The 13,564-nt window shown below is 35.4% G+C and overlaps 1 protein-coding gene across 1 annotated transcript in view; it reads left to right on the top strand.

The window, feature by feature from the left end:
- Lrrk (Leucine-rich repeat kinase) overlaps positions 1–13,564 on the top strand; it is a 280,688-nt gene that overhangs the window by 150,593 nt on the left and 116,531 nt on the right. The window contains exons 13-15 of the mRNA XM_083138226.1: positions 5,408–5,598; positions 7,853–8,003; positions 11,563–11,840. Coding sequence (XP_082994352.1) covers positions 5,408–5,598; positions 7,853–8,003; positions 11,563–11,840 — 620 coding nt within the window. The remainder of the gene's footprint in view (positions 1–5,407; positions 5,599–7,852; positions 8,004–11,562; positions 11,841–13,564) is intronic.

The following is a 13,564-nucleotide window of genomic DNA, read 5'->3' as shown; positions in this document are numbered from 1 at the left end:
GAAAGCCAAAATTATGGATAAGTTGAATATGTAAAAGAAAACATCCTCATCTATGCTCTCTTTTAGGAGTGAGAGAGGAGCTGTTTTCACTTAACTTCTTCAAATTTGGTAACTTTGCTTCAACTATTGATATTTATTTCTTCATTAATTTTCCTTATTCAGATTACAATTCTGAGTCTTATGAATCTTTGAACTACACAGGGAGGAATGTGAGGAAGTTCCGTGTGTATTATGTCACAAACACTTTAAACAACTTTTGACAACAAAAACTTGAGACATAGAACTGAAGAAAGTCGAGGTTCACTTTATATACGTATATATATAATCAGTGGGATGTCGAACGGGGGTGCCCACAGGCGGGTATGTGAAAGCTGGTTGAGTCCGCTTAACTTTGGGGGGGGAGGGGGATTGTGATGAAAATTTGACTGAATAAATAATAGAACAATGGAGGACGGAAGTTGAACTACGTTGTCATTTAAGCATCACTCGTATATTAATAGCAAGTTGTGTATTTCCAAGGGAATTATAACAGTTACTATGTATTATTAGTGTTTTTAACGAGACTAGACACGAGAAGAGATGGAATTTTCACGCGACGAGACATACCAGTGTCGTCTCTCGGCAACACGGTATCTACTATTTGAGGTGCACAATATCCAGCCAGCTATTACATATTAAACGTTAAATTTTTATCATGAATTCTGATGTGGAATTACCCTTGGTTGGGGAAGTTTCCAACTCTGTAGTAAGGAAATTGAGCACTAGGATGGGAGATAGCCAAGTCTTGAGTATTAATTACTGTTGCGCTTAGACTGTTGTGGGAATTTTGGTATGGCGATTGAGAATTAAATTATTTGGAGGAGGTCGAGATTCAACTCTTCAATACCAACAGTGAACCTAAAATTGACATAGGAATTCTGGTGGGGGACTGGATATTGAATTGGGAGGGGTATGCTTGCAGTTTTTATCTTACTATACACGTGAGAGCCTTTATTAAAAAATTACAATATTATTATTTTTTTATTCTAATAATTGTAACCCAATTGAAGTGTATGGTAGCCTGAAGTTGTGTAATGAGACTACTGGTATCGCAATCCATTAACAAGTCTCGTTAGATGCGATGTGTTCAGTTTTATATTGTCACCCGCTGTTTTTATTTTTTCATCGGAGATCACGACACGTCGCAACACCTCACTGAAGGTATTGTGAACTGCAACACCTCACAACCCACCAGGGTGTGAAATCATTGAAAACTGGTGAGGGGGAGAAAGTTCTTAACCTACAACCCCCTCCCCACAAACATATGTCTGAATTATACGATGTACATATTTGAAATGTTATTAAAAGTAAAAATAAATTACTCAATTAAAAGAATTATTATGATTATTAATTAGAAATTAATTTGTTACTTTCATACATATCAAATAGTGTAAAGCAGCTAACTAATTCCATTACTAACCGGTTAAAGATGTTAATAAATTATGACATAGTTGAAGTGGTTTTATTATGTGTAAGTTTTTGTTTAGTTAGATTTCATAGTTATTATTGTTTTGCATTCTTGTTTTACTTTTACTGTGCGTATTGATGTAGATTTGTTAATGATCTCTTGAGGCAGAAAGCAGTCAACACTCACAACCACACTAATTTGTGTGTGTTTTCGATATTATTCTTAGTAAAGTATATTTGAAATTAAAAGTAATTGCTTATCTTTTCATTGTTATAACAAAAACTCTTTCCCCCGGGAAATTTTTGGTGAGGGATTTTTGAGGCCAAGATTGTTGGTGGGGGAAATCCCCCTCTCCCCCCCCCCCTTGCAGGATTTCGCACCCTGAACCCAACAATCCAGAAATACAAGAAAAAAGGAGCGAAAAGAACAAAACAGATCAGCCTTTCCACGTTTCTTTCCGTATGGGGTAAAGACTCAGCTGGGTTTTGTCTGCCCATGACGTCACACCCGCGGCAGTCGCGAAAAGAGGCATGTCTGACCCCAGCCTTTCCTTCTAGTAGTCTTGGGTTCCCCCTTGGCCAGGCAATGATTGGTAATCGCCATTTTCACATTCCATGCTGCAGTGGCCTTGTACTGAGGGTGTTAAGTGACTTATTGAGCCGCCCTGTATTACCATGAGTGACACTAATATTGCTGATGACAATGAAAATATACCTCCTATGCCACAGCAATGACAGACATGATTTGGCAAGCACAACCTCAATAAACAAAGTAAGATGATTATTATACATATGTGCAGTTTTCAAATGTTAGCTGATAATCCAGGAATGGCAAATAATATTAATTTCAAACAAATTCGAAAGCTGACTGGAGATGTATGTAATATGGGTAAAATGACTGTTCAATGCATTAAAAGGACGATTGATAATGCAAAAGGAAGGTAAGCCCATTTTCATATATCATGGAAACGCTACAAAACTTACTTACTTACTGGTCGGCGCTACAGTCCATGTAGGTCCTTGGCCTTCCTGACTACCTCTCTCCATTCATCTCGATCCTCTGCTTTTCTTCTCCATCCTTTAACTCCTAATCTTCTTAGGTCCTCTTCCACGTCCTCTATCCATCTTTTCCTGGGCCTACCTCTTCTCCTTCTCCCTTCCGGTTTTCCATTGAATATTTTCTTGACAACCCGTGCTTCTTCTATCCTCTAAACATGCCCAGCCCATCGTATTCTACCCTGTTTGATCTTCATTACAATATCTGGCTGATTAAACAATTCCTGTACTTCCATATTTGTTCTCATTCTCCATCCCTCTTTATCTCTCACCGCTCCAAATATCCTTCTCAGTATTTTCCTTTCCCACCTTAACAACCAATCTTCCTCTCTTACCGACATCACCCAACTTTCTGAACCATACATTACTATGGGTCTTAATATTGTTGTATATATTTTAATTTTTGTGTTCCTACTAACATTCTTAGATTTAAACACATTTTGCAAAGAAAAGTAGCATCGATTTCCTCTTGTTATCCTTTCCTGTATTTCTGTAGCTGTCTTGTTATCTGCTGTTATTATTGAGCCCAAATATTTAAAGGCTTCCACCCTTTCATATTCTTTTCCATTTATTCTTATGTAAGGTTCTCTTCTGCCTCTTTCTGGATTTCCCATCTTCATATATTTTGTTTTATTTGTGTTCACTTCCAGTCCTAGTTCTTGAGCTTTCTCTTCTAATACTTGATAACTCTCTTCCATAGCTTGCTTATTCCTTGCTATTAAAGCTACATCATCTGCATATGCTACTATTTGTGTTAGTCTATTTAATATTGTTCCTCCAGGGTTGATTGGTAGTTGTCGGATTACTTTTTCCAATGCTAAATTAAATAGTATTGTAGAAAGTAAATCTCCCTGTCTCAGTCCTTTCTCTACTTTAAACATGTTTGTCATTTCCTGTTCTACTCTGACTTTACATTCCGTTGTTTTCATTGTCATTTTTGTCAGTCTTATCAATTTCCTTGGGATCCCAAACTCTTTCATTATACTGTAGATCTTATTGCTTTCCAAGCTGTCGTATGCTTGTTTAAAATCGACATATAGTTGGTGAAGTTCTTTTTTATACTCATAGAACTTCTCGAACACGTGACGCAGTAAAAATATCTGGTCCATCGTGGAGCGATTTTTTCTAAATCCTGCTTGGTAATCTCCCATGATTCTTTCCATCCAATCTTCCAATCGTGTTGCTAAAATTTTACCAAATACTTTATAAGTTCCATCCAGTAGTGTTATTCCGCGGAAGTTTTCACACTTAGCTTTATCCCCTTTCTTATGTATCGGGCATATTATTCCTACTGTCCAGTCTCTGGGCATTTCTTCTTTTATCCAAACTTTTTCTATCACTTCATATATGGCCTTCTTCACTCCTTCTCCACCATATTTCAACAGCTCCGATTCTATGCCATCTTCTCCTGGTGCTTTATTATTCTTTAGAGACTTTATTGCATCTTTTACTTCCTTTAAAGTTGGTATTATCTCTTCCTCCTCTTCCTCACTTATTTCTTCCTCTTCATCACTTTTCCCTTCTTCTTTATCCTCCTCATTGGTTCCATTAAGTAATTCACAGAAATACTCCTGCCATCTTTCCATCATCTTTCTATTGTCTCCAATGAGGTTTCCTTCTTTATCCTTGTAGAAAACTGCTCTGGGTTGGTATCCTTTCTTCAGATCTCTTGTTCTCTCATAAAACTTTCATATCTCGTAATATGGGTAAAATGACTGTTCAATGCATTAAAAGGACGATTGATAATGCAAAAGGAAGGTAAGCCCATTTTCATATATCATGGAAACGTTACAAAACAGAGGAGAATAATTGTATGAATTGATAAGGAAGTGGTATGTATGTCTGTTTTTAGTTTTTATGACTGTGGAGAATGGCCAACTGCTGGAAAGGTGAGACTTGATTTAGCAGAAAAAATGAACTTTCAGGTTGAAAAAAAAATCAATGTTGCAAATTCTGCAGAATTTGAAGAAAAGTATAACATAAACAATAAAAAAGTATAAAGTATGAAATCAAAACATAAAAGTATAAAATATTGTGACTCGAGGGAGAGTGTGTCAGCCCAACAAGGCAACAGTCCCCCCCCCGGTTATGCATGACTTTGAGACTTGTATTTTCGTGTCCTGCAGTACAGGTCATAAGGTAGTTGCTATATCTAGGTTGGAAGCTATGTGAGAAAGTACTTTATTTGCACAAAAATGGAGTATGTTCTATGTGAACACATATTCATATTTATTAATATGACCCAGTATAGGTTTGTTTTTTTGAGCAAGGCAAAATCCTTTCTTTTCTGTGATGCATTGATACTAAATCCCAGTTTCAACAAATTATATATTACTCGTATTATCATCAAGAATGAAATTAATAGATTGAATTACCTTTTTATCACTGTAATACGTCATCCAATACAACATATTTTTTAGGTATGTTAGGTATTCCAAGATTAATTTTGAACACTACACTGCGATTTTTAGGCCAAAGAGGATACTTCAATTACGATGCTGATATCTTTTAGAGGAGTACAGTTATATAATTTTCAACACTAAATGAAATAAATCTTTACACATTCTACATAGCTAAAATAATAGTACAACTATTAATAAGAATGAAGACATTGAAATTTTAATGGTTAAAAATGTAATATTTCCTCAAAGTTGAAGGAAAATATGAAGCATATTGCCTTCACTTTTTATTATGATTCTATGTAAATTATACAGGGTGTCCAAAAAAGAACTCAGGGGTTTTGAATTAGAGTTATTTCATTACATTCTGAATCATACTCATATGTAACGTATTTGATGGAAGTACAATGTTCAAAGTTTTCATTACCTTTATGATTGAGAGCTGATGTTAAATGTTGCTTATGTAAGGTGAAGTGAACTGATGAGTGTAATATGAAACATTGCAGTTAGGCGACCGCCTGGAAGATCAATGCGTAGTTTGATTCTCAATGCTCTCTGTACACATCGCCGCCATTTACGATTGGACAACCTGAGGACTCTCATTCTAGCAGATAATCAGCTCTGTAGGATACAACTCACAACAGATGATGATGGTGGAAGCTCTATATCAGAGGATGATGAAGTGGAGGATGCTTTGGTAAGTTACATGTTTTATTGTTGTTTATTTATCTGTAAGGTAACAGAGAAACATGCAAAATTAATGATACCACAGGCAAAAGGTTGCATGCTGCTTGTAAAATGTCCACTGCCTTGGTATTGTTTTTATTATAGTAAGAAAGGAAGACTGCATAGGAATGAAATTAGAAACTTTTACCAATGCAACTAATTGTTAGAGCCACACATTTATGGTGGTGATAAGATATGGTGATAAAAGATCAAGATTTTGGTACAAAAACTAGGAACATTTCAAGATTGAAAATGATGTATAAAATGACATTTCAATTTTAAAATGCTGAATAAAACCCTACATTTGATTTAAAAGAATGACATTCTAAAAGCACATTTATGTAGTTTTCAAAGTATTAATTTTATTCCTGTTTATAGGAGTCTATTTTTGATCAATTTTCCATGATTTGCATAACTCACAGGATAATTCTGACTTCAGAAAGTGTAAATAAACTCCAAATTTTGTGTTTAAGAGTTTATTTCACACTTTGCTGTTCATTTCGCATCTTTTCGTGACAAACCATGTTAGAAGCTTTAGTAGATAAGTGGTGATGAATATCTTCCATGGCTTAATTACAATTAGTAGAGGCATGCATATTTAATTTTTGATGGAAACACTGAATGTGAAGTAACACATTGTAATGTACATTTTTCATGTTTATGAAAGATTTGAGATTGGCATTGTGAGACAGGCTACTTGAAATCATAATATTGGACTCCAGTCTTAAAAGCCAGAAAGCTGCAACAATGGTCAAGCTCCACGATGCTGGGTCAACACTGAAATTTTGGAGCTGTCACCAGGAATCAAACCTGGGAGCACTCTCACTAAAGTAGAGAGAGCTAATTGATAGGCTATATGTTTTCCAAGGTTACTAAATAGGGGTGAAATAAATAAAGGTTAAGGAAACGAAAAAAAGGTCAAGAGAAAGTCATGAAAAAGTCAAGAATTTGGGATTTGTTATTTCGGTAGACACCCTGATCAGGCTTGAATCAAGCCAACTAGTTACCATGTGTCAAAATTGCAGCAGCCTTGAAGCTTGCACCTTTTCATTCAAGGTTGCCTATCCAACTGGCTTTGACAAGCTACGAGCAAGCTGCCACAAGCTTTCATGATATCTGGGTTTCTCCCATCCCTATAAAATATTATACCCCCCCCCCCACACACACACACAAAAGGAACAAATTTTTCACCACACTCGGAGAACCTATCAAAATAGACCTTAAGATTTTTCACAAACAGGAGATGTACTATGTAGAAATATCAGCAAAAAGTACAAGCTCGAACAAATTCTGGTCGAGCCTGCATTTTTTGCAGAAATTTCTACGTAGTACAAAAGAATATAAAGTGAAATGTAGTATGTACTTTGTTTGAAATATATTCAAAATTTTAAAGTTTTCAAAATTTTTATTTAACTTTATTTTGTGCTCATCTACAAAACAAGTCCTTGCCTTATTTTTGCATGCATCAACAAGTATCACTGGGGTGTAAGGGGTGCTCCTTCCACGTAGTGCACCCAATAGGCAACCTCACTTCCACAACATGCACCCTGGACTTCAGACTAACGAGGCTCTGGCGACTGGCCCTATGGCCAGTATAATTTTGTTTGAGTTGTCCTGTGTTTTGTCCTTATTTGTGCTGAGTGCTCCTTTAGAGCCTCAGCTTTTAAGGAAAGTTAGAAGATTTTAATATTTTATGATTTTAGTTTTGCAACGTTAGAATTGTTATGTGTAACGATAAGGGGCTGGACCCCGTATAATGTGACGGGTGCAAAATAGCCTTAGTGCTGACGCACCCAAAATTTTAAATTCAAATTCAAAATTCAAAACAAGTATCACTGAAAATGAAATGCATATTTTCCAAAAGTGGAAATTTCTCGGGTATAATTTTAGAATGAGCATTGCTTTCATAATTTGGCTTACATGGTAGAGCATCATTAGGTACAAAAATTCAACTTTTAGTGCAAAATATGATGAATGAAGGCCATTTTTGAAACTGTTTTGGCATGAATTTACGAACAGTAATTAATCATTGAGATTGCACATTTTCACATAGCTTAGAAATACTTTAGTCAATGGTTATCTCCAATTAACGGTAATTTTTATCCAGTTCTGCAGGTGTTCTTACTAAGAATGCTGCTGTATGTATATAATGTTAGACAATTGTTAATCTTTTACACATTTTTTTTCTCAGTTTAGAATTCAAAATCAATTTTTAATTTTTGCAGGATATATTGAATACTCCTATTGGAGCAAAATCCAAAATGATGTTCCCTAACCTAAGTATGTTGGATATAAGTAACAATCGTTTGAGAGATATTCCACACAACATCCATGACTTAAATAACCTATCTGTGCTTAATATTAGTGGAAATTCAGGTAAATATTTCTTTGTAATTTGTTACAATATTTTATTGTTACTATGTTACACAGTTTACATCTATATTTTTCATTTCAGTCTTAGTTAAATTAGTTAGAAATACCTTTTGTCAATTAATACAGTGTGTCCAACTTTAAAGTGGACCACCCTTTGAACTGTGTATCATTGTTGTTTTCCTTTGTTGATGAAGAGTGTTTACATATTGAAAGGAGAATAGCATAGTGTGGTGAGCATGAAACCAGTTGCTGGGGGAAGACAGAACCAGTGCTACCTTACCAAACAGGGGCGTAGCAACATTTTGCAAGGTTTGGGCGAGATTAGAGTGTGAGCCCCCCCCCCAATTTAAAGTCAGATAAAAACAGAATGTTTTAATTTAATTGTCCACAAAAATTACCCTTTTCCATATTTTTCTCACTTCTATTATTACATTTTTCGAATAAACTTCATGGGACGCCAGACCTTTCAGGTGCAAGGCCCAGGGTGGTTACCCACTTCGCGCACCCCTTGCTACGCCACTGTGACCAAAGCAGACTTTTGTAGCACAGTGGAGAGAGTTCATGATCAAGAATTGTACATTTCGTGGCTCATTCCAGAGTTTCACATTTACAAGTGATCACAGCATCATGGTTTGTGGACAGTGTGGTCAGGTGTTGAAAAGCATAAAACAGAATGAATATATGAATGAGTTAAAATTTTGGGGTGTATCTGCTTGTAGGACCATTTTTCACTCTTCAATATAAACAAGGAAAACATCCTTTTATCTAAAACCCTTACCTTAAAGTAAAAAAAAGGGTGCAAAGAGCCTCTTGTCAAAGGGTAGAAGTGCAAGGTTGTAAAGAGACTTGCACAGGACAAACGCAACACATTAAAAAAGGTAAGGATAGTCTAAAAACTTCCTCAGAAACAGTGTAAGAGGCTCGCTCTTCTCAAAATGCTAAAAACATTTGTTAAAACATTGTCATCATCTCCCAATATGGATGATAAACAGTTGAGAAGATTAAAAGTTTGTTTGAGGAAAGTAAAATTGACACATTCAATAAGAATATGCCAAATATTTAAAAGTAACATTACAGACACGACACATTGGATGGTCCAGCCCTTGCAGCAAGTGATCATGGCTAAGATGGCTGTGTCCAATACGAAGCCAAGTTAAAATGATTTCTCCTTGCCAGAAGGGGCAGTATGAGGAACTTCATGCACTAATGGTGGGCTTGATAGTACGAAGCATGTTTCTTGTTACCTCATCCCACTTTTCCTGCCAAGTGTCAAGAAGGGGCAACAAAACACATTCTGCAGGCAGGTTCTTGGGTGGTACATGGTGGACAGAATAAAAGATTACCTGCATCATCATAGAACTTCCCCAACTTTGAAAATCATCTTTTTAATTTTCTCTCATGAAGATCCTTATGTGAAGGATTGAAACATCAGATTTTATGTGCTTGTTGATCAGCAAAGGTGTGTTTTTTAATCTGTTTTATTAACATGATTGCTATAACATGTGCACTTGCTGAGAATCTTAACATTTAAAAATGAAATTCAGTATTATCATAATAACTAGAATCATTTCCTATTATTTTTTAAAATTACACAAACTAAACAATTGAACACTGAATGACAGCCAAAATTACAATCATCCTGCTTAAAGAAGTCCAAATACACTTCAACCATTCCAACAATGAGTATATGTAAATAGTGAAAACTTTGCTGCAGCATGTTGGTATTTTTTTAAAAAAATACACTGAGATAACTCAACACTTGACATATCAGCACTCTCTTCTTTAAATAAATAAATGTATTTTTTTAAACGTAACATCAGTTTATCTAGAACAATAAATTGAAACATGGATGGAATTAGTTGATTAAAATTTATCCAAGACACAATTAGTTAATGATTGATTAAGACAATAAAACCAAATGACAAGGAAACATAATTGAAAAGAAAGTGGAACAAAAGCCAGTGTTAGTTATAGTGTCAATTCTGTATTAAATATATTATGTATGTCCATTTTTGTGTTTCTATAAAGTTAGTGGAAAATATGAGGGTCAGTCAAAAGGTTAGTTGCACCAGCATGAAAGAAATAGCGTATGGAATATGTAGGACAGTTCGTGTATTTTTTTCGTGAAAGTACACTACCAAAACTACATTTCTACATAATCACAAAGTCTGTTCAAACACTTGTCACAGCATGACACTAGTTTCTTTGTACCTTGTTCAAAGAATTTCCATCCAACTTTCGATAACCATTCTTGCATAGCAGTTTTAACTTTCTCATCAGAATTATATTGCTGCTTTGCAAGTTCTTTCATCGGCCCAAAGACATGAAAATCGCAGGGCAGTAGGTCTGTACTATGAATCAGTTCATTAACTTGTTCAACATTGTCTCTCATCATTGCAGTTGATACCTGCCTTGCTGGTATCCATATGCCTATTCTCAAACAACGCACACTATTTTGTGATCACCTGGCTCAAAAATTTTTATCACCGCACACTTCATGCAATTGGCGATGAATCTCAGTAAGATTGCACCTTCTTGCCCATAGAGAAAGTCAGTGCATGAATTTGAGTTTGGTTGCCACTTCCAAATGATGTGACATGTTCACCACTGATAATGCCCACTCTCTAATAGCCGTGGCACAACCATTACTCCAACTTTTCAAGGAAACTGGGAGCAGTGTTTCCAACCATGTTTAACAAGATATCTCTTTCCCACAAAATGTTATGTGTAAGTGTAACTTATTTTTTGTCTGATCCTCATATATTATTGCTTTTTAATTAGTTCATATGTTGTAATTATCGTATTTACTCATGTATAATGCACACTTTTTTCCAAAATTCTTGCCCCAAAAAACCACGTTGCGTATTATGCATGGAATAATTCAGACAGCCAATATGAAACCATGCATGTTTTCACTATGTCACTGCACATAACACGTATATATCAACAGGCAGAAATACAAATTACCAGGTGTCCTTTCTTTAGTAATAATATTTTTAAAAAAAACTATATAAAAGTGAAATGGTAAATCCCATTATTTTTCAATTTGTGACGGAACATTTTGCGACGCCGAGAAAAGTGATTCCATTATGGCAGAATTTGAGCAAGCACCTCCCGTCACATGGGACGTGTATCAGCTGCATTTGTCGGGCGAGATATAATAGAAAACAACTTCCTGAGTACTGCAAACCCATAACATAATTTTGATCTCGGTTTCTTCTACTTCAGAATAAACAAAGTGGTTACAGCTTTGGGATGCTAAACACAGTGGAAGGAGAAGAGGGATGTGGCATGGGTTGGTGACTCATTGAATATTTATGATGTCATTCGTTCTTGATTGGCATAGCAGCCTACAACTAAGAAAGCCAATTCTTGAACCTGAATTGTACTTCACATTACATACGAGATATAATAGTTTGTCGCTTTTTCCCATCAATAACCAGGGTTATTGATACGGTAGTAACAATAATGTGTCTCTGTATTAGTTATGCTTTTACTTGTAATATTCAATGCAGTAAGATAAACCATATGTTTCCTATAATGATTTGTAATTTATATTCAGATATTTGTGAACTTCCTCCTCAAATGGGCTTGCTTTCTCGGCTGTGGAATCTTAACACCAGAGGTTGCAGTCTCCAGGAACCACTCAAGTCAATGATCGAATCGAAGAAGTACAAAACAATGGATGTGATAGGCTATTTGAAATCAGTTTTGGAGGATGCAAAGCCCTATGCACGAATGAAACTTATGATTGTAGGTGTACAAGGCATTGGGAAAACATCTTTACTTGATCAGCTGCGGCAAGAAGGAACTGGCTCGTTTAGAAAGAAACCTGTTGAGGTGAGTGCTGACATTATATGTAGAAAGTACAGTGTGTCCTGAAATAGTGTTTATACTCTTTGCATGACTAATTGCAGCAAGTATGAACTTTTTTTTTGGTATCACATACATACCTTAAAGTTATAGATGTTCAAAATGACTGCCATTCGCAGTCATACATTGTCTGCACTACTGAACAGATTGACAAAAGTTGCGCAACCCAAATTTTGAAAATTTATATCATGAAAACCGTAAGAGATATTTACACTGGGTTTTCTGCATTATAAAGCCTCATCCATTGAGATATTTTTCAATGCTTAACCTTTTCAGTTTACACCATACAAAAAACAAGATAAATTAGTAACTGGCAGAAGGCAGCGTTAAAAGTTTTCCAGAAATGCACTTTTGAGTGAGAAAAAGATATAAGAACTTATCAGAGGGCCATAATTAGATGTCTGATGACTGATGCCATGTCAATATGTCCTTTGTGACCAATATTGATCATGTGCAGCATTTGATGGATTTATGACTGACGATTTTATGGATTGAGTGAAAAAGTGCCATTTTTGGGACATAACTCCATAGCTGGCAACACTAGCAGGTCAAAATTTTTCAGATGCACGCAACTTGTCTTTATATATTGGCCGTACATTTACGTGAAAATTCATAAATCATCATTTTGTACCAAAATTGAACTCTTGAGAGAATCGTGGGCTGATCCTGGCTACCCTAAATTATCTTGGCTCCACATTTATGAATCACCCTTACCATTTTGAAACAAACTGTTGGAATGGCAGGGTTGCCAGGTGCATAGAAATTTACACTTAAAAGTCAAATTTTGGTGCAAGATTATGATTTTGATTTTTCATGCAAATGTAGGGCCGATATATAAGCACATGTTGCGTGCGTCTGTTGACAAAATTTCGATGTGCTAGTGTTGCCAGTTATGGAGATATGTAAAAGAATGGTACTTTTTCACTCAACCCATAAAATAGCCAGTCATAAATCCATCAATTGCTGCACATGATCAATATTGGTCTCAAATGACAGATTGATATGGCCCTTTGTTAATTTATTATATCTTTTTCTCACTGAAAAATATACTTCTGGAAAGATTTTACTGCTGCCTTCCGCCAGTTATTAATTTATTTGATTTTCTGTATGGAGTAAAGTGATAATGTTAAGCACTGAAAAATATCTTAATGGACGAGGCTTTATAATGCAGAAAACCTGTTGTAAATATCTCTTGCAGTTTTCATGATATTAATTTTTAAATTTGGGTTGTGCAACTTTTGAAACACTCTGTACAAAATGTCAAGTCAAGTCATCTTTAAGAGTTTCTCTGTTATTAATAAAGGCAATAAAGTGTCTGTAGAATGGTTTTAGCAGCAAATGCTCTAAGGGGAAGTATTGATTCAATCTGGTCTTGTTTCAAATAGGAATAACATGTAGACAAAAGAACCTCCCAATAAGTATTCATATTGTAGCTCATGAAGAAAAATGATATTTTTCACTTTGTCCCTCATACAGACACTGAACTTGAATTAAACTAAGAAAACACCTCATTATGGAACTTATTAGGGTTGATGCAAAAATAATGACCAATTTTCATCGTCAACTTTAAAATGTTATTTTAAATGTTATTCAAACTTATTATTATTATTATTGTTGTTGTTATTTTTTTTTACTTTCCTGCAAGTTTGAAAAGGTCCCATCCTTAGAGGCTTTATAGGCATGCAAAGCTC

The sequence above is a fragment of the Lepisma saccharinum genome, chromosome 16 (assembly GCF_977018435.1).
Source record: "Lepisma saccharinum chromosome 16, izLepSacc3.1, whole genome shotgun sequence".
In the NCBI taxonomy this organism is placed as follows: domain Eukaryota; kingdom Metazoa; phylum Arthropoda; class Insecta; order Zygentoma; family Lepismatidae; genus Lepisma; species Lepisma saccharinum.
The sequence above is the reverse complement of the archived record's forward strand: the minus strand, read 5'-3'. Positions and strand labels throughout refer to the sequence as shown.